Genomic DNA, 19,981 nt, shown 5'->3' with positions numbered 1-19,981 from the left:
TTACACAATTTTCCTGCAGAGAGACAAAACAAGTATGTACATAGTACCTTTTTACGATTTATTTTATCGTAACATATAAACTTAGATTTATTTTCTTGCTGCTAATTATGGTACTCCAACTACTCCATAAATACATTTACTTACCTACTTATTGCTTAGGAATCTTATTTCATGTTTAATAATAAGTTTATATAACGTTTCTAGCGGGACATAACGCGAACTTTAAAAAATGTAATGCTTTTTCTACCTTTATCACTCGAATATGTAAGAGCAAGAGATATAAATAGACGAAACTTACTAGTTCAAGGTAACCACTCGTTTTATTGTCAAAGTTCCGAATTAAACAAACTTATTCTTCGGTGACATTTTTAGCGTTTATAAGCGACTATACGGATCCAGCATTTGCCGCTCATTCGGTTCTCCTATTGCACGCAAGATGTCAGTACTAGAGAGGATTTGAAAAACCATAATTAAGTAGTTTAGTGCCATTTATTGAGCAGTAATAATTTAAAAAAATATATAAATTACTTTTTCATTATATTTCAGGCATGCAAAGTGATGTAAATGGTTACAAAAGTAACTCTATATGAATGACATTTTTTAGTTCCAGTTTACGCCGCAGCGCATGATCAAAATTATTAATATCATCTTCCCTGGACACTTTCGGTCTTTGGTGTCATATAAGTAATTAATGCTTAATTGAAGACCTTCCAAATAGGATTGTAATAGGTGTGGGTGAGCTCTGGATATGGAGAAGATCTGATTCTATTATTGTTAAAGACCGTTTCCATAGAAGGAAACGTGTTTCTATGGAGTGATCCAGAACTCACCAAACTTCACTACTGAAAAGTTCACAAATACCTTCGGCTAACTACAATCATAGATAGGGTCGCGGTTCAGGCCACTATGGAGTGAGAATAGGTATCCAAAAATTTAAGGTAGGACGCCAGGATACTATCCTCATCAAGCGCATGACATATCCAAATGAAAATCCCAAATTTATTTAATACACAGTTTATTCCTTAAATATATATGACCCGCTACGGTCAACACGAGTTATTTATTAGTAAATAAGTAATACTAAATACTTCTTAGTGACACCACTATTTCTTGAAATTTACACTAAATACATCATAGACATCTCTGTGTCTACGGACAACAATATCAAAATTTGTCTTCCTAACATAACACTGTCTAAAGTAAAAGTTATGCCCCAACCTCCGGGGATGTTTAGCAGTAAGCAATTGCTCACAGGGATTACAGGTTACCTGTTCAGCGTAAAGGGTCCATATTTAACTAAAGGTATCTCATAAAAGTCTTAACTTCACGGACACTGCCAAGAAGAACGCTGCCACCGGATGGCACAGCCTTAGAGAACCAGGGTCCAGAAAAAACCAGGGTCCAGGAAAAACCAGGGTCCAGGAAAAAACCCTAAGAACAAAGAAAATGTTCTAGGTTAAAAAAAATTATGTTTTAACACGTTTAGTTTTATAGAAAAATTATATTTTAAACTGAGGCACAGCGCGATTTAAATTACGGCAATGAAGCGATTAAATGACTTACCGGGGTTTATGCCGGGTCCATTATTTCCTATACCAACGACGGCGCCTGCAGACCGCGTGGCAAGACGAAGAGGTGGTTGACGTTACATTAGGTTTTGCTGGAAAATCCATATAAAACACTATATTAACCCATTTGCGAAAGGACACACTACCTCCGCCTTTCCTTCTTTATATATTTAAAAAGTGTGGAAACTCACCAAGTTATGTTAAATTGAAGGAAAAAGATTAGCAGCCGCCATTTTAGGTAGGCTCTAAGACGCTAAATTATGCACATTTTGGGACGAGCCCTAAGATTGATTGCCGAAAGATTTTCTAATATCCTTCACATCTTGAAGATCGATCGAACAATGATTTATCAAAATTCCAATCCGAGAAACCACAGACAAACTGATGAATGAAAACCTTCTCATTCAATGGTTACCACGACTGACCGGTTTGACTCTCAGAATAATTCGAAACATCAACAATAAAAAGAGTTACTCATTTTGGAAGCAAATAATACGGACTTTATTAATAATTGGAAATTATAAAAAGATAAAAGAACCACAAGTATATGTTTACTGTCGTACAACAAGTGTGACCGACCGTCTGTTACGGAACCATGGACAAAAAAAACCAAATGACATTGACAGCTGTCAGTGTCTACCGCTGAAATAAACAACTGCTCGGTTTTATCGAAATCATACTGTTAATACGTGGTATTTCTATGTTTTAAAATGTATTTCAATTGTGAAATGTATATATCCCAACGCAAACAAAGTGCCTGTGTCCTAGCACAACGCAGGAACACGACATGGATGCGCAAAATGCAACGGAGTGAACGCACATACTGACCTACCGCTCCGGTAAGTTTTGTCCACTCAATATAGCTAAAAGCGTATAGGTAAAGTTGAAAATATCACTACAGGTCTCAGTTCTTGACTGACCCACTATGACATCCGTGTCGAAGACATTTCAACTACCAAATCTTACCAAAACAAACATACCATTTTCTAACCTATAAAGTACCTATACAATATGCTACTCAGCTGTTTATAACACTGGGTGGATACCCCAAAGTGTTACAGTTCATCTTTAGTTGGGTTAAAAAAAATTTTTTTTTCAAAAAAAAAATTTTTTTTTTAATGATATACGCCCAATAGGAAGTGAACACCTTAACCTACGAAACGTAAATAAGAAACCATAGATAATCTATAAAGAAAAACAAGTCTTATAACCAAAGTTATACCTATGACTTGGTGAATGATCAGTTCGACCAAGGAAATCTAATGACTAATTTTGGTTCGAACCTTCTTATTCCTAGTGCGCGCTTTCCTAAACCTAAAAGAAAACGTCAAAGACGGCAACGTTAACAACCTTCCCTTTATTAAAGAAATTGCCTATCATCGACAGTAGTGGAAATATGTAACAAGCTGCATTCTCTAGCTATTACACAATTCCTAAAATTACAAACAAAAGTTCAGTTACAGTATAGAGTTTAGCGAGAACGTAGTCCCTTTTTCAATAATTAATAATATTTCATGTAATAGGCCCGTTTAGGGTTTATAAGTAAAGTAAGTTTCTGCAGTTTATACAGATTATTTAAAGTTTTATGTCTTTATAAGGACACATGAAAGATTAATGTTGGTCCGTGTGCACCCGGTACCAATAAAAACAAAAACATGGAACAAGTACCCAGTCTGATGAAAACCAGCTTGTGCCAGGCTGCATTCAGTTTAGTAGGTACGTTCAATATTTAGTATCACATAGGATATTTTCAAGTGTAAGTATCCAATTGGTGTTAAGACGAGTACCGCTAGGAAGACGGCTCGGCTTCACCAGGACGTACAATGTCTTTTATATGGAAGTTACCTAGAAGTTTTCCTTCTAAGGATTTTAAAGAGTATACAAGAGGACTCAATTTTTTATGAATGACACATTTGTCATAACGGGGCGCTAATTTAGCAGAAAAATGTTTTGCTGCATTTGACAATGGGAAACATCTTTTATAAACGATTTGTCCTTCTTCCAGTTCTACGTGACGCTTCCTCATGTTATAATACCTAGCGTTACGTTCATGGGAGGCAATCAACGAGTTACGCACTTTTTGAAATACAGTTTTGAGCTCTTTAAGTCTTTCAGAAAAAGCACCACTGGTATCTAATTCGAGCGCGTTTTGATCTATGGGACCTTCGCTATTATAAAGGGAACCATCTAGAATCATTTGACGACCATGTGTTAAGAAATACGGTGTATTTTTAGTTACTTCGTGACGAGCTGTATTCAACGCACATTGTATTTCCGATACGTTCTTATCCCAGTTACGGTGATCAGAACGCACATATGAGGCAATGGTTCTTACTAGTTCACGGTTCACTCGTTCCGTTTGATTCGTCTGAGGATGATACCTAGGGTTATAGAAAATATGAGGGACATCATATTTGGACATTAAGTCTCGAAAGTCTTTGGAAGTAAATTGAACACCATTGTCGCAGAATATATATTTAGGAACCCCATGTATAAGGAATATCCCTTTTTCCATACACTTAACGATAGCTTTAGCAGTTATGTTGCGTAGTGGAAACAAAGTCACATACTTACTGAAATAATCAGCACATACGAAGAGATACTGATTTCTCAGATAAGCTGGAGGAAAGGGACCAAGAATATCACAAGATATTGCTTCGCCTGGCGACGATATACGTCGTGGATTACCCATTAAACCAGGACGAGCTAAGTTAACAGGTTTATAAGTTTTACAAATTTCACAAGAGTCGACGTATTCCTTCACGTCCTGAAATAAAGTAGGCCAATAATATATGTCGGCTATTTTGGAATGAGTTTTACCCACGCCAAAATGACCTGCTGTAGGATCATCATGACACTTATTTAGGACTTCATTACGGTGCTCATAAGGAAGTACCAGCTTCCAGTCAAATTGAGCTGTCAGACGATACTTATTCTTAGAGTAACGGAAAAGTTTATCATTTTCAATTTTAAAGTTGGGAAAGAGAGTAGGTTTTTCATACACCTTTTTATATAGATCAAGATACCAAGGATCTTGAATAGTAGCAGAATTTAAAGAACTGACGTGAATACGAGAAAGACAGTCAGGTATGACATGTTCTTTGCCCTTCCGGTGAATTATTTCAAAATTAAATTGACTCAATCTACACGCCCATCTATTTAATCGTCCTGTAGGATTTTTTAAGTTTTGAAACCATTTTAAAGATGCATGATCTGTTACAATATAACATTTTCTCCCTTCTACATATGCACGAAATTGCTCAAGACCATAAATCACAGCTAAGAGTTCGCGCTCAGTAGCTGAATAGTTCGTCTCTGGTTGGTTAAGTGTACGGCTGCAGTAGGCAATAGGATGATCGACTCCATTAAAAGGTTGAATCAGAACAGCGCCTACGGCGTAGGAAGATGCATCCGTATGGATATAGAAGCATTCATTAAAGTCGGGACATTTAAGAATAGGAGAAGACACTAAGGCAGATTTAAGTATGTTAAAAGAATCGTTGACTTCATCTGTCCATTCAAATTTTACTTTCTTACTCGTTAAGCGAGATAAGGGACGAGCTATTTTTGCGAAATTATTAATGAAACGTCGGTACCAACCGCACATTCCCAGAAAACGTTTAATATCCTTAGCATCTTTGGGAGTAGGAAAATTTAAAATTACATCAATTTTAGACGGATCGGTTCGCAGACCGTATCGATCAACTAAATACCCAAGATATTTAAGTTCACTCCTACAGAAGGATGATTTGTTCATATTAATAGTTAAGTTTGCCGATTTTAGTTTTTCAAAAACGGCATTGAGCAACCTTATATGTTCATCAAAATCGGAAGTACAAATAATTATGTCATCAATATAACAGAAAACCTTGTGATCAAAATGAGAAGTAAAGAGATTGTCCATGAGACGTTGCATAGTAGCAGAGGCACCTACTAAACCAAAACACATTCTCTTATAATGGAATAATCCCTTCCCTGGTACAGTAAAACTAGTTTTCTCCTTGGAGTCTTCACTAAGAGGGATCTGATGATATGCCGCACTTAAATCAAGAGATGTAAGGAATTTCGCATCGCGTAAGTTGTCCAGTATATATTGAACGTGTGGTACGGGATACGCATCAGATTTTGAAACTGCATTTACTTTTCTACTATCTAAACAAAGTCTTAAATCTCCATTAGGTTTTTCCACCATAACGACAGGAGAATTCCATGGAGAATGCGAAGGTTCGACAATTCCTTCCCTCAGCATACGATCAACTTCTTTCGCTAAAGCAGCTTGTTTAAAAGGACTAAGTCGATAATATTTTTGTTTTATCGGAGGAGTATCCCCAGTATTTATAACATGTTCAATTAAGTGAGTCTTTCCCAGACCAACCTTATCCGTATCAATTTGATCATAAAGAGATTTAGTAGACTCAAGTTGAGATTTTTGTTCAGAAGATAAAGAATCATATGTAGTAAGTCCTGTCTCTGACGGTAAAACGTCAAGACTAGCAATATAATGAGAATCAGTCTTTTCTATATCAGTAATGAGGCCAGGAGCTAATCCATAGGCTCTCCAAAAGTTTAAACCAAGTACCATTGGAGTAGCAATCTCCGGTTGAATATTAAAATGTATAAGTTTAACTTGACCTTTATAATTTACTGGTATAATCATATATTCAGTGGCTACGATTCGATGATCGTCAGCTACATTCACCATAACCGGTTTAGTATGTTTTTGAATAGGTATCCCACCGGTGGCGAATACTAAATGGCTGTTGTGGCCCAGGAAACTAACACTGGCTCCACAATCTAATAACGCCTTGAAATTCAAGTTAAGTATATTTAAGAGAGCATATACCCTGTCATCTCCCTTCGGAGGATTAAAGAAGATTGTCTTTTCTGCACGACAGGGAGCAGAAGATCTAGAATTGTTATTAGCAGAAAAGACCCTATTTAGTTTTTTGTCTTGGAGTTACATTTAACACATTCTGGAGTTTTCACCCCTTTTTCTCCGCATTTAAAGCAAACGATATCTCGAGAGCTCTTACACTCTTTAGTGTTATGATTGGACCTACCACATCGAAAACATTTCGTGTGAGAAGAGCTTTGTGCCACAGAAGCAACAAAGTTTCTGGAAGAATTAGGGAAACGAGACTGAAACGACTTATTACGAGGTTCTACATTCTTCGACGGATTGTCAGAGGAAGAATCATTAGTCTTGTTTGAGAGAATCGGTTCGCGAAACTGCTTCGCCTTGACTTGCGCCAATTCAATGCGCTTACACAAAGACTTCAATTGCTCTATCGATTCTATGTCGTGTAAGGCTAAATCCTTGGAATACTCTGGGCGAATATTCCGCATCATAGTATCCAGCTTCTCTTGCTCAGGAACCTCCTTCGTCAGACGCTCATACATTCCTAACACAGTTGATACGAAAAAGACAATTGTTTCGGACTTGGCTTGAGTCCTAGCCCGTATTTCCTGCAACAATTGGTGATCCAAATCAGGTATGTCAAATTCCTCTTGTAGAGCCGCGGTGACCTCCTTATATGTAGTAAGTTTCGTACGTTGCGACCGGAACCACGACAACGCCGGACCCTCAAGAACTTCAGGAAATCCCCTATATATACGACTCTCTGAAATTCCTCTGGCATCTCGCAACTCCTCGAGGCGAGACAGAAACGTACGAACGCAGGTGTCACCTTTGAATTTCAAATTCAAGGAATTTATGTTGAAAGTCTTGTCCGTTTTATAAATAATTTCCCTAACAATACGAGATTCGTTAGGAGATTGAAAATCATCATCTGACCCAGACGACGCAGAAGAGCCTTGCTCATTCAACCGATCTAATAAAGAAGTAATTAATGTTTTCAACAGAAGTACCGCTTCGGTCTCCTGAGGTAACCGTGAAACACGACACAAAAGATATTTGCATCGCGAGGATAGTCTATCAATCGCCGACGCCGTTAAGTCTCCTTTCACTTCTAAATCTATTTCCTCTACCTTACGTTGGCAGAGCTCCAATTCGGCAACTTCGTTACTTATTAACAAGTCCTGGCACTTCAAACTACCCTTTTTGGCTAAATCTGCCGTCTGTTTTAACGCATGACATAAGCTGGACCGACGCGATACAGGATTAACCGGAAGTCTGCGAATCGCCAGTTCATGTGCCATTTCGTCTTTATGTAAATGTATGATTTTACATCCCGCATTTAGGAAATCCATTTTTTAAGATTGATATTTAATATCAGAAGTAAGTCAGTGTCAAGTTTTGAATTGTAATATTTTAAAGTAAGTTAAAACTTTATTAGATTTTAACCCTTTTAAAGTATTTTAAAATAGTGAGAAAATTTCTCTTATGTAAGGCTAATTATTTAGCGTAGTATAGTTTTATTTATAAGTTGGTTAAATTTATAAGTTTAACCTCCAACTCAAGCAACAATTTACAACAATAACTTGCAATCCCTTTTACATAAAATAACCTTAATACTAAAATAATGCAAAAATGTTTCACTTGGACATGTCATACTCCATAGGCCATACGTTGGGCATGCCACTGTAATAGGTGTGGGTGAGCTCTGGATATGGAGAAGATCTGATTCTATTATTGTTAAAGACCGTTTCCATAGAAGGAAACGTGTTTCTATGGAGTGATCCAGAACTCACCAAACTTCACTACTGAAAAGTTCACAAATACCTTCGGCTAACTACAATCATAGATAGGGTCGCGGTTCAGGCCACTATGGAGTGAGAATAGGTATCCAAAAATTTAAGGTAGGACGCCAGGATACTATCCTCATCAAGCGCATGACATATCCAAATGAAAATCCCAAATTTATTTAATACACAGTTTATTCCTTAAATATATATGACCCGCTACGGTCAACACGAGTTATTTATTAGTAAATAAGTAATACTAAATACTTCTTAGTGACACCACTATTTCTTGAAATTTACACTAAATACATCATAGACATCTCTGTGTCTACGGACAACAATATCAAAATTTGTCTTCCTAACATAACACTGTCTAAAGTAAAAGTTATGCCCCAACCTCCGGGGATGTTTAGCAGTAAGCAATTGCTCACAGGGATTACAGGTTACCTGTTCAGCGTAAAGGGTCCATATTTAACTAAAGGTATCTCATAAAAGTCTTAACTTCACGGACACTGCCAAGAAGAACGCTGCCACCGGATGGCACAGCCTTAGAGAACCAGGGTCCAAAAAAAACCAGGGTCCAGGAAAAACCAGGGTCCAGGAAAAAACCCTAAGAACAAAGAAAATGTTCTAGGTTAAAAAAAATTATGTTTTAACACGTTTAGTTTTATAGAAAAATTATATTTTAAACTGAGGCACAGCGCGATTTAAATTACGGCAATGAAGCGATTAAATGACTTACCGGGGTTTATGCCGGGTCCATTATTTCCTATACCAACGACGGCGCCTGCAGACCGCGTGGCAAGACGAAGAGGTGGTTGACGTTACATTAGGTTTTGCTGGAAAATCCATATAAAACACTATATTAACCCATTTGCGAAAGGACACACTACCTCCGCCTTTCCTTCTTTATATATTTAAAAAGTGTGGAAACTCACCAAGTTATGTTAAATTGAAGGAAAAAGATTAGCAGCCGCCATTTTAGGTAGGCTCTAAGACGCTAAATTATGCACATTTTGGGACGAGCCCTAAGATTGATTGCCGAAAGATTTTCTAATATCCTTCACATCTTGAAGATCGATCGAACAATGATTTATCAAAATTCCAATCCGAGAAACCACAGACAAACTGATGAATGAAAACCTTCTCATTCAATGGTTACCACGACTGACCGGTTTGACTCTCAGAATAATTCGAAACATCAACAATAAAAAGAGTTACTCATTTTGGAAGCAAATAATACGGACTTTATTAATAATTGGAAATTATAAAAAGATAAAAGAACCACAAGTATATGTTTACTGTCGTACAACAAGTGTGACCGACCGTCTGTTACGGAACCATGGACAAAAAAAACCAAATGACATTGACAGCTGTCAGTGTCTACCGCTGAAATAAACAACTGCTCGGTTTTATCGAAATCATACTGTTAATACGTGGTATTTCTATGTTTTAAAATGTATTTCAATTGTGAAATGTATATATCCCAACGCAAACAAAGTGCCTGTGTCCTAGCACAACGCAGGAACACGACATGGATGCGCAAAATGCAACGGAGTGAACGCACATACTGACCTACCGCTCCGGTAAGTTTTGTCCACTCAATATAGCTAAAAGCGTATAGGTAAAGTTGAAAATATCACTACAGGTCTCAGTTCTTGACTGACCCACTATGACATCCGTGTCGAAGACATTTCAACTACCAAATCTTACCAAAACAAACATACCATTTTCTAACCTATAAAGTACCTATACAATATGCTACTCAGCTGTTTATAACACTGGGTGGATACCCCAAAGTGTTACAGGATATGACTCAATTGTATATACCAATAGTAAAAATTACCCAAACTGCTACCAAGGCTCCATCTAGTGCCAGGTAGAACAAACAAAGCGGCATTTACCACAATTAATTAACGAAAAAACTCGTTTTATTACCGCCCCTGCAAGCATTTGAGTGCAAGTATATATATATTAAAATACCTTATAAAAATGTCTTTTAAATGATATATATGGCTTGAGTATACAAGCAAGTTTCAGTGTTTAATAGCAGTATTTTTAATTCAAGCATATGTTATATCAACTAATTCCAGCCCTGTACGTACTTAAACGTAAGTAGAGGTAAACAGAAATCTAGAATTTCTCATATTCTTTCATACAAAACACCTAACAACCGGCTACGTAACAAGTACTTTGTAAAACAACAGTTTATATTCGCCACTCTTTTTTTTAAATTGCTTAGTCCCTGCACGTTATCCAAAGTTGGTGTCATACAATAAAATAATGCTAAGAGTAAACCCTTTCAAACGAGATATGTCTCAACAGTATACATCCATGGGACAAATTGCCCATTCTCCTTTCACATTAACGTCTACTTCCCTGTCGTTCGGGGAATACTCAGCTCAGAAACAACTGAAGAATGAAGTTATTGTATAAATTAAGTTTTTGCTAGTATAATAACATTTATACACTTTAATTCATTTTTATATTTCACTGAGGTTTTCTAATATCACGGTATCGGTATTTTAAATCATCTTGTACCTACTTGCTTTATTTTTTTTTTGTATAGATAAAAAAGTGCTTTATTTAAGTGAGATTCAGATTTTAAAAACTTGTTACTGATTTTCATACAGGTATTAAATTACTATAAGTAATTTATCTTATGCTAAGTATAGTTCATGTCATCTACTACGATGACGCGCAGATTTGTCAAACCTAACCTTTAATAGCATGGCGATACGAGTCAAGGCCCGCGTCTTCGTGAATGGCACGATCTATACCTACGAACTAGCCCGAAAATTGTATTCGTTAAACTCCGATCCAAAACAGCCCGCGATAGAGTCAGACTAAGACAAGTTGGCATCGATTTTTGATGGCCCAGATAGTTGCAAGTTTTATTTTAAACTTCTATGAAATTATGACGTTTACTTAATTGTATTGTGTTGCTGCAAACTTAACTTGGTCTGATTCTAACTGGTTGCAAGCGAGGATGCAAAGTTGTCAGATTTCAGATTGAAATATTGTACGAGAGTCTATATTATTATTTTACGACAGCGGCAGGTTGGAGTGAATTAAAGACTCGAGTAACAATATTCTTACTCCCGGAGTTACACACAATATTTTTCATCACACTTGCGAAGAAAAAACTAAATTTGATTTTTTTCTTAAAAACGGTGACATTTGAAACATTCGTCCGCCATGTTTTGACAGTTTACGAATCAAGATCTATGTATCCAACGTTCAGCCACAATTGAAAATTGTGAAAAATTATTTTAAACGGCTATGAAATAAATCAATTTTAAAAATGTACAAAAATACTAAATTATAAACGTTAGTATTTTAAAAGTAAAACTCATTTATACCTATTTAATTCGTATGAGTTAGTAACAATTTTTTATAACTCCATAGGGAGTTACAGGTTTTTCTTTCACAATCCATAACACCTGTGGGAACAATGTAGGCATTTGTCCTTCAGTACACTTGCATGAAATAAGATCTTTTTCGAGTAAGTGTCATGAATAAATAATTAAATTTAACTGGCCGATTACAATATTTCAGAGTCCCCTGTTCCTTGTCCTACTTACACAATTTTCTTACAACGCCGCAATAACGTCGTTACTCTTTGTACCTCTCACAACATGCCAGCGGCAAACACGAGCTAATTTAATTTTACATCTTCAAACACTCCTATATTTTCCCAACGTAACCTCCCGTCTCATCTGAAGAGAATTGTAATTTATAGAACGATATGATAAGACAGTTATAATATCTTTTGTGAGTCGTTTTTACTCTTACTTCCGTTATTCGTTCGATATAAGCAAACGGTTGCTTTTTAGGACCTACTTATACACCGTGTTTTTATTGAATTCCGTTAACTTCGGGGTATCGGTAAGTATGTTTAAGGAAACTAAATGGCAATAGTTAATTTGCAAAAAAAATTTTTTTTTGCTTGTTCTAAATAATTTACATTTTTATAAAAAGTAATTAAATGTTTCATATAGCGTTGTTGTAACACGGGCATTACATTTAACTCAACCAAACAATTGAAAACTGTGACATATCAATGTCATTTCGAACATCATATCGTCCGAGATAGTACTTTACGTTTAGGAGCAAATGTATGAACTCGTACTGAACACTAATCAATATGTAAACAGATAAGGCCTTGTAAGATAGAAATTAATTATTGATTATCTCCGAAATGGAGTTAATTAGAATACCGGAGTCTTTGAGAATGTTACTTCATTTAAGCTTAGGGATGCACCCTTGAAATAAACGGAAATCATAAAAAACACGGTGTATATGTATTACCTATATAGGTACGTATACCTAATTTGAGAAATTAATGTACGTATGTAAATATCAGCGTCGGCGACGTCTGAGATTAATAATTGTTAATTTTTAGGTTCTAAGTCAACTTTGATATCATTTTCAAATAAATCAAAGATGTACACGTAGATTTCATCTAAATCGATTGAGCAGTTATTAATTTCCCATAAAAAACTTAACCCCCCTTTTTAGCTTTTATGGGGAAATTTTTGGGACTCAAACTATCTCTTTACCAAATTTCATCAAAATTGGTTCAGCGGTTATTGATTCCCCATACAAATTTCCACCTCCCTTAAGGGATGATTTTTGGGATAAAAACTGTCTCATCTTCCTCGGGACTCAAAATATCTATGTACCAAATTTAACTAAATTGGTTCAGCGATTTTAGCGTGAAGAAATTAAAAAAAAGTATTTTTGCATGCTTTAAGTATATGTTTGTACTTGGGAATGGTGTCAATATGAGTTATGAGACACCCCCCCCCCACCCCTCCAATCCTGCCCAAGGAAATCTTTTGTTACGCTACGCCGTATTTTTTGACGACTGATGTAAATAAACTTCGCCGAAAAATGAAGTTCTTCATTTTGTAGGTCATACATATCGTATCTAGACCTAATATTTGAGTTAGTCAACACCGACGAGGCTAGGAGGCTGTCGCGGACACAAAACTTAAGACAAGCTCTGAATTCATTCAGGATAAAGCTATTATTATTTTTAAAACGTGAGATTTTACGAGACTTTTTTGCCATTAGCCAAAATAATCTGAAAGCATTGTTTAGTTTCCAGTTTAAAATGAACTAATAATCTTTTCCTTGCAGTTATTCTTGCAGTTCCAAATTAATCGTGCTGTGTGTCGAAGCAACCCCTGTGGACACGGTGAGAAGAAAAAAACGATCCAAGTAAGCATTTCAAATATTTTTTTAATAATACCTTGACGACCCCCGATCCCACGGCAGACCAAAAAAGCGATGGCTCGATGTCGTGAAGTCGGATATGAGTGTAAACGGGCTCACACGAGAGGACGCCCTGGATCATGCGAAGTGGAGGAAGACAAGTAGGAAAGCGGACCTTGGCAAAGGCCAGGATAACGCTATGTAGAACAAGAAGAATATTTTTTTAAATAATAAAACTCTCCTTCCTGGTAATTCAGTGTAAAACACGACAAAAAAAAAACATTATTAAAGTTTCGTCCACTCTAATTTTTAATTTACAAAGCTGAAAAGTTGTTGGATTAAATAACTCCACGCTACTAACGTCTGCTCCCGACATACCTACTAAATTTACTTTTGTAGTCAACAAACCAACTTTAATTGCTCTACAAACTTACTCAAAAAAGGTAAAGTCGTTGTTCGTAGAAACTAGAAATTTAGTTAAAGTAAGTCCGTATTTATGTTGCTTCGCGAGTTCAAAATTCTTGGATACACTTTGTACAGAGTTCAAATAAAATAACACTTTTGTTGTTACATTTTTACGGAGGATTATTAGTAGTTTTAACAAAATTACAACAACCTTAAATATGTGTATTGTACAAATTGCTGTCAGTTGTTTATCTATTGCGAGAAATGTTTAAATCAGTCAGCAGCGCTGTAATGCTGTCACAATTATAATTCGTATTTAAAGACCCCGGCTAACGCAAAATTTAAGTTTTTATATTGACTTTATAAACGTTTTACCAAAAGCAAATATCATGAGAAAAAATACATGGAAACTAGACTATATTTGAAAGGACAAACTCTGGCCAAAACTACAAACGCTTGAAGTTGTCTCGATAGAAAAAAAAATCACGCAAACATGTCTAATGTTCATGTACTTCAAATTGTGTATCGTTACTCTGCATACCATGGCAGTATAATTTCAATATAAAATAGCTAATGATATATCACCGCCGAGAAATTGTATATATAAGTATAAGTATCATCAGATTTATTGAAGTAAAACGTTAAAAACTACGCCTTCGACCAATCTTTCGTCGCCGCGACGAAAGATTGGTCGAAGGCCGCGAATGTCGCGCGGCGCATCATATATGTTTTTCCTTTCTAATTTCCTGGCTTTGCGCGCCCTCTTTACGGCCCGGCCGCGGCGCTTAGCCCCCCACATTCACGCGCTCAGTATATTATACAAGGAAACACGCACACGCTCCTGCTTCTTCAGCACAAAAATGCACGTAGCTCATGTGCATACGTGTATACAACGTGTTTTTATCCATTTGCTTTAACTTTAAGGGTAGATTCTTTACCTCTTATTGAGTTAATTTCTCTAAGAAACGAAGTTCCTAACTCTTACCGTTTTGGAATTATTTAAAATCTAAATTTATTCACTAATCTAAGATAAACCAGTGTAAAATCTTCTTAATTCATAACAACATAATTATTTTCTTCTCCTTCGTAAGTAAAGAGTTTTGAATGTTCCTTATGTAAAACAAGAAGGTTTAAATAAATGAGTTCGTTTTAATTCTGCTTTTTCTTGGCTCACATGTGTCACGTCAAATTGACAATACTAATTTGTTATTGTTGTTACTTAATTTATTTTCAAATAAATAATTGTGTTCACTTGCGTTGTGATGCCACGGTTTAATTATACGGCCGAAGAAGAGGCCGACATACACTTTATTTACGGTTTCTGCAATGGAAATGCCGCAGAAGCAGCAAGGGAGTACCGACGTCGATATCCCAATCGACGCACGCCTCGACCTTATACTTTTATGAATGTAAGTATTTTCTTTATTTATTTATCTTCTTAAGTTAATTTTTTATAAAATGCTTACATATTAAAAGAAAAAAACAACATTTTATTGTTTTCGTATTACTTTTCATACTTTAGAAGTACTTTTCTCACTAACCTACTTTTATTACTGTTGCAGGTACATAGACGGTTCCGTGAGATGGGTCTCCGTTCGGCTCCGCATGAACTTGTCATCGATTTGACAGTACAGGATGAAATCGGTTTAATGAATTCAATTATTGAAGACCCGACGTTATCAACAAGACGAGTAGGCCGTATCTTTAACGTACCACAAGTCTGGAGATTGTGAAAGCGATACGGTCTGCATCCTTACCATTACCGCAAAGTGCAAGGCCTTCCGCCACGGGACAATTTCTCGCGAATTGTTTACTGCCAAAGATTTAATGAGCTATTAATACAAGACCCACAACTTATTTCCAAAATCCTGTGGATGGACGAGGCTCAATTTACGAGAGCAGGAATAATAAATTCTAAAAATTATCACCATTGGGCTGACGAAAATCCAAAGTTGGCTCTTGCGTGGCCCGCTAGGTCTCCGGACCTAACACCCTTAGACTTTCATATCTGGGGTACGTTAAAAGAAAGAGTTTACGCAAAACCGGTGGCTACAAGAGAACAGTTGTTGCAACGAATTCGGGAAGAAGCCGACACCATGCGTGTCACTAATGTTAACCTAAATCGCGAGATACGGGCAAGATTAAACGTCTGTTTGAAGAATGAAGGCGGCCACTTTGAAAATAAGTTGCAATAGTAAGTTCCTGTTTTGGTTTCATGTAAATATTTAGTGTCGGCTTCTTCCCGAATACAGGACATCATTTTGTTAATTTATTCGATAAAGACTGTATTGTATGTAAATAAATTTTGTTACACTCAATCTTTAATTTCATTTCTGACTGTGCGACTATGCCATAAACTCAGATAATTAAAATAAAAACATTAAAAATGAAACTTTCACTACCAATTAACAAAAATAAAAAATGCTTTAGCGGGGTTTGAACCCAGGACCTTCCACGGAGCTAAACTTGTTAAAGAGCACTGAATTCTGTCATCGATAAAGTTTTACACTGACGTTAAATGGCAAAAAGTTGACATTAACTTTGGCCTAACTCAAAAGAAGCTTTTACAATAGCCACCAACTAAATATTGAATTGTTTTGTATGGGATACCAAAAAAAAAATTTCTTTGAATATCGTAAATCGGTTTAAGGGATAAGTTTACGTTAAAGTTCCAAGCACTATGTCGAAGTTAAAGCAAATGGATAAAAACACGTTGTATAGCCTAAAATTTTATGCGAATTAAATTAATGAGCAAAAAAATTATGACATAACTCATTTATGACAAAACCCCAGTTATGCTCAGGAATAATTATGACTAATGATTTTTATGACTTACAATTTTATGCATAAAGTGTTATGACAATTAAAAATACGACAAAAGTTATTTAATTATTACTTAATTTACGAGTTTTTTATAAACGAGAGATTATTTTTTGTTTTTGATATTTCTGTTGGTTTTAACAAAAATATGTTTTATTCTCCCAGGTACCGAACAGCGGATAAGCTACGATTCCTAAAAGATCTTAATGATCAACGAAATGATACAAGAGCGACATTATAGATACCAGACTCCTAGTTTCATATAGAACGTAAGAACAATTGTGAAGACTGTACATATTTATAATGTAATTAATGCCAGAGACGTTTCTTGAAGCAATCCTTGTGGAGCATATCGACAATATACAAATATCGAGTAATAACAAATAAAAACAACGTCATTTTGCTTTTAATATGGCCGTTTTACCAATGCAGCGTTTTTTTAATAATAAGTAAAAGCCTATCATCTTTTTTTCATGAAAGGCAAAGGGCACTCTTATCGAGGGAGTTTTATATTTTACTGTAGAAATGTTATCAGTGCCGATTTTAATGAGTTTTCTATAAGTGTTTTTACTTTAACAAGAAATACTAAATTGCGTTAAAGCCGAATAATAGACACTAGGTACAAAATGTAACACATTATTATTAATAAAATAATGTTTCAATGTATTTAAATCAATTTTATGTGAAAATTTTTGAACGCCTTCCAATGATTTTGTAGATAATAGTTTACTTTTTACGATACAAATATGGTACGTAAGTGTTGCATAATGTGTAACTAACAACATTTAGCCGAGTTATTTTGTCGCCCTTTTTATTGTTTTCTACCTACTTGCTCAGACTTTTTGGTCGAAAATAGCCGATATTACTTCCTAGATACTATTATATTTTTATGATTAATTAGGCCATGTTATAAACCAAGAAATTTTAAATTTTTCCTCAATCACTTATTATATTTACCAGTTGCTTAACATTTTTTTTAAAATATATTTATAATAATAAATAGCTGGCGCGGAATTTCATATTTAATTACTTACCGGTTACTGCATAGCCCTCCACGGTACCGGTAATGAGGCTCGGCCCGTGGCTTTGTGGCGGGCTGTGGCTATTATTGGTACTATAGCTACTCTAAGGCCTACTAGGTTTAAAGGAAATCATACTTTCTTGCACTAGTTAGAGCTTAAACATCCATATATGACAATCCATATCAAAAGGAACCTTATGGCGGTCAGCGCTTACGTCACGTAGTACCGCATTAGTATTGGCGCGCCGCTAATAATGGCGTAAGCGCCGACCGCCATAAGGTCCCTTTTGATTTGGATTATCTCATATGAAACCTTCACTTATCCATAAAGACAACCATAGGCAGTGAAAAATATATTGATGTGTCAGCAATTTTAAATTTAAGTAGAATTGTAAATATAGGTTTCTTTTAAAATAAATGTTTCGCAAATCAGGAATTCAACATGTATTTAAAGTTGTAAATATTGTGTGTAAAATAATGTCATTTATTTAACAATAAGTAGGTAAGTCTTACAGAAATTTCTAAGTTAATCTGACAATCGTTATTAAATGTTCTCGAAATAAAGTTAAAGTACATGAAAGAAACTTAAAAACAATTTAAAAGCATAAAGGAGTTTAACTGATTTATTTTATAAACAAGAATTTCAACATAGTCGAAGTAATTTAAGTAACGGTTTCTATCCGAGTGCTTCTAATTTAGTTTATTTTTAATATAACAACTGTGATAATGTTTTATAAGAATTTTCAACGCATGGCCGGTTTATCTGAATTACTTATATAATAGATTTCATAAAAAATAGTTAAACAAATTATATCATTCAATTGAAAATAACAGTAGACTTAGGATGATACAATTTGTGCAGGTATTTTCAAAGATATTATCAGGTAATTCACATTTTACGTTTTGTCCCTATTTACCTCAGCTGTTCCTATTCACACCGGTTGACGTTTATGTACAGACAAAAACTTTATGTAACTGTATTTTTTTTTATCTTAGAAACTCATTTGATCAATATTCTTGGTTAGTTTCATTATTGTTTTTTATCTGTACAATGAAATGTTGTTCTTAAGTAGGTACAATATATGCATAGGCTTTGAAATTTGTATATTATTTTGTTGATGATTTAATATTTCCGAATAGTCAACTGATACTTTTGATACTAGACCGTACATTAACGGTTTCTGACATATCCTTGTTCTGGCTGTAGTAGATTATTTAATAGTATAGTAATAAAAAAAAAACTGAATTATCTGTGAAACCCTATATGTCAAAATTGATTAATGTTTTAGCTCCATCTAAAGTGTTGTCATACCTGCGATTGCCGAAATAATTGTAAACATACTAGTGTAAAATATTTATATTTTTTCTTTCATTAAAATAACCATTTTATCGAAAATAAGTTTCGACTAAGATATTTATACGTTACGCCCTATAGTAGAATCAATTATGTAAAAAATACCTTGTAATTTTTTTAATTGTTAAAAAATGTGACGCTAGGTGAATTTTATTGTACTTCATGAGTACAGGTTGTTTTGAGAATAAAATGATTTTTTAATATATTGTTTTATTTACTAACATCAGACATAGGTACCTATGCGACGGCGAGCTGCGCGGGTTTCAAACAGTAATTCTGGAGACGCGACACACAGTAAGTACAAAAATTAATCCCAGTAATCTACTCGTACATATATCTTTGACCTTTGAGCGTCTATATTCGATGTTTTAATATCCGACTAAGTGACTATTGGCCTCTTCTAGTCCAGGTGCGTATCGTTACATGTTTCATTTATATACGCATCTTTAATGTGGATTACAAATCCATGTCGGCCAAACTTTATAAGTGCTTTAACTTTAGGTAAAGTAATTTTTTGGTTAAAAAGTAGGTAAATATATATATATATTATATTTGAAAAAGTTAGGTATTCAAACTAGTACTGAAAATTTTTTTTTTAGTCTCACCTCAACAAAACGGTCTATTATTGCATTAAAAAACACTAGTTAATCGTGAAACTAAACGAAGGCGATATTATCGTAAATGAGCTTTTTATTATATAGCAGTCACATAAATTACTATAACAGCTAAATGTTGTCATGAAACATACTAAAAGCAAAAACCATATCCCATACCTATCGCAGTAAGAACGTAATTGAAGAAATTTTGTAAAAGTTGGCAGGTGGTACTGGTGGTAGCAACCCCTAAATATTAGTCAAAATTCTCAAATTAATTACTACTTATAATTTTAGTAGGTAGGATGAAATATTGGGTTGAGACTTAAAAAAATATTTTTTTTTTAATCACCCTAAT

At 35.1% G+C, this 19,981-nt stretch overlaps 2 protein-coding genes across 2 annotated transcripts in view; one reads left to right on the top strand and one right to left on the bottom strand.

The window, feature by feature from the left end:
- LOC133523711 (collagen alpha-1(I) chain-like) overlaps positions 1-19,231 on the top strand; it is a 105,718-nt gene extending 86,487 nt beyond the window's left edge. The window contains exons 22-23 of the mRNA XM_061859395.1: positions 13,356-13,436; positions 16,821-19,231. Coding sequence (XP_061715379.1) covers positions 13,356-13,436; positions 16,821-16,896 — 157 coding nt within the window. The 3' untranslated portion in view covers positions 16,897-19,231. The remainder of the gene's footprint in view (positions 1-13,355; positions 13,437-16,820) is intronic.
- Positions 999-10,017, bottom strand: LOC133523703 (uncharacterized). Its single transcript, XM_061859386.1, has 3 exons — positions 9,149-10,017; positions 1,760-9,049; positions 999-1,660 (listed from the first exon to the last, which is right to left on the bottom strand). The coding sequence occupies exon 2, from the start codon at positions 7,776-7,778 to the stop codon at positions 6,507-6,509; it is 1,272 nt and encodes a 423-aa protein (XP_061715370.1). The 5' UTR covers positions 7,779-9,049; positions 9,149-10,017; the 3' UTR covers positions 999-1,660; positions 1,760-6,506.
- Positions 19,232-19,981: the final 750 nt, after the last annotated feature.

This window comes from Cydia pomonella, chromosome 12 (assembly GCF_033807575.1).
Source record: "Cydia pomonella isolate Wapato2018A chromosome 12, ilCydPomo1, whole genome shotgun sequence".
Taxonomy (NCBI): domain Eukaryota; kingdom Metazoa; phylum Arthropoda; class Insecta; order Lepidoptera; family Tortricidae; genus Cydia; species Cydia pomonella.
Note: the sequence above shows the minus strand (reverse complement) of the source record. Positions and strands in the feature narration are given on the sequence as shown.

What these genes read in the sequence shown, in the direction of transcription:
- LOC133523703 (XM_061859386.1), bottom strand. Translation starts at nt 7,778, where the DNA reads ATGGATTTCCTAAATGCGGGATGTAAAATCATACATTTACATAAAGAC.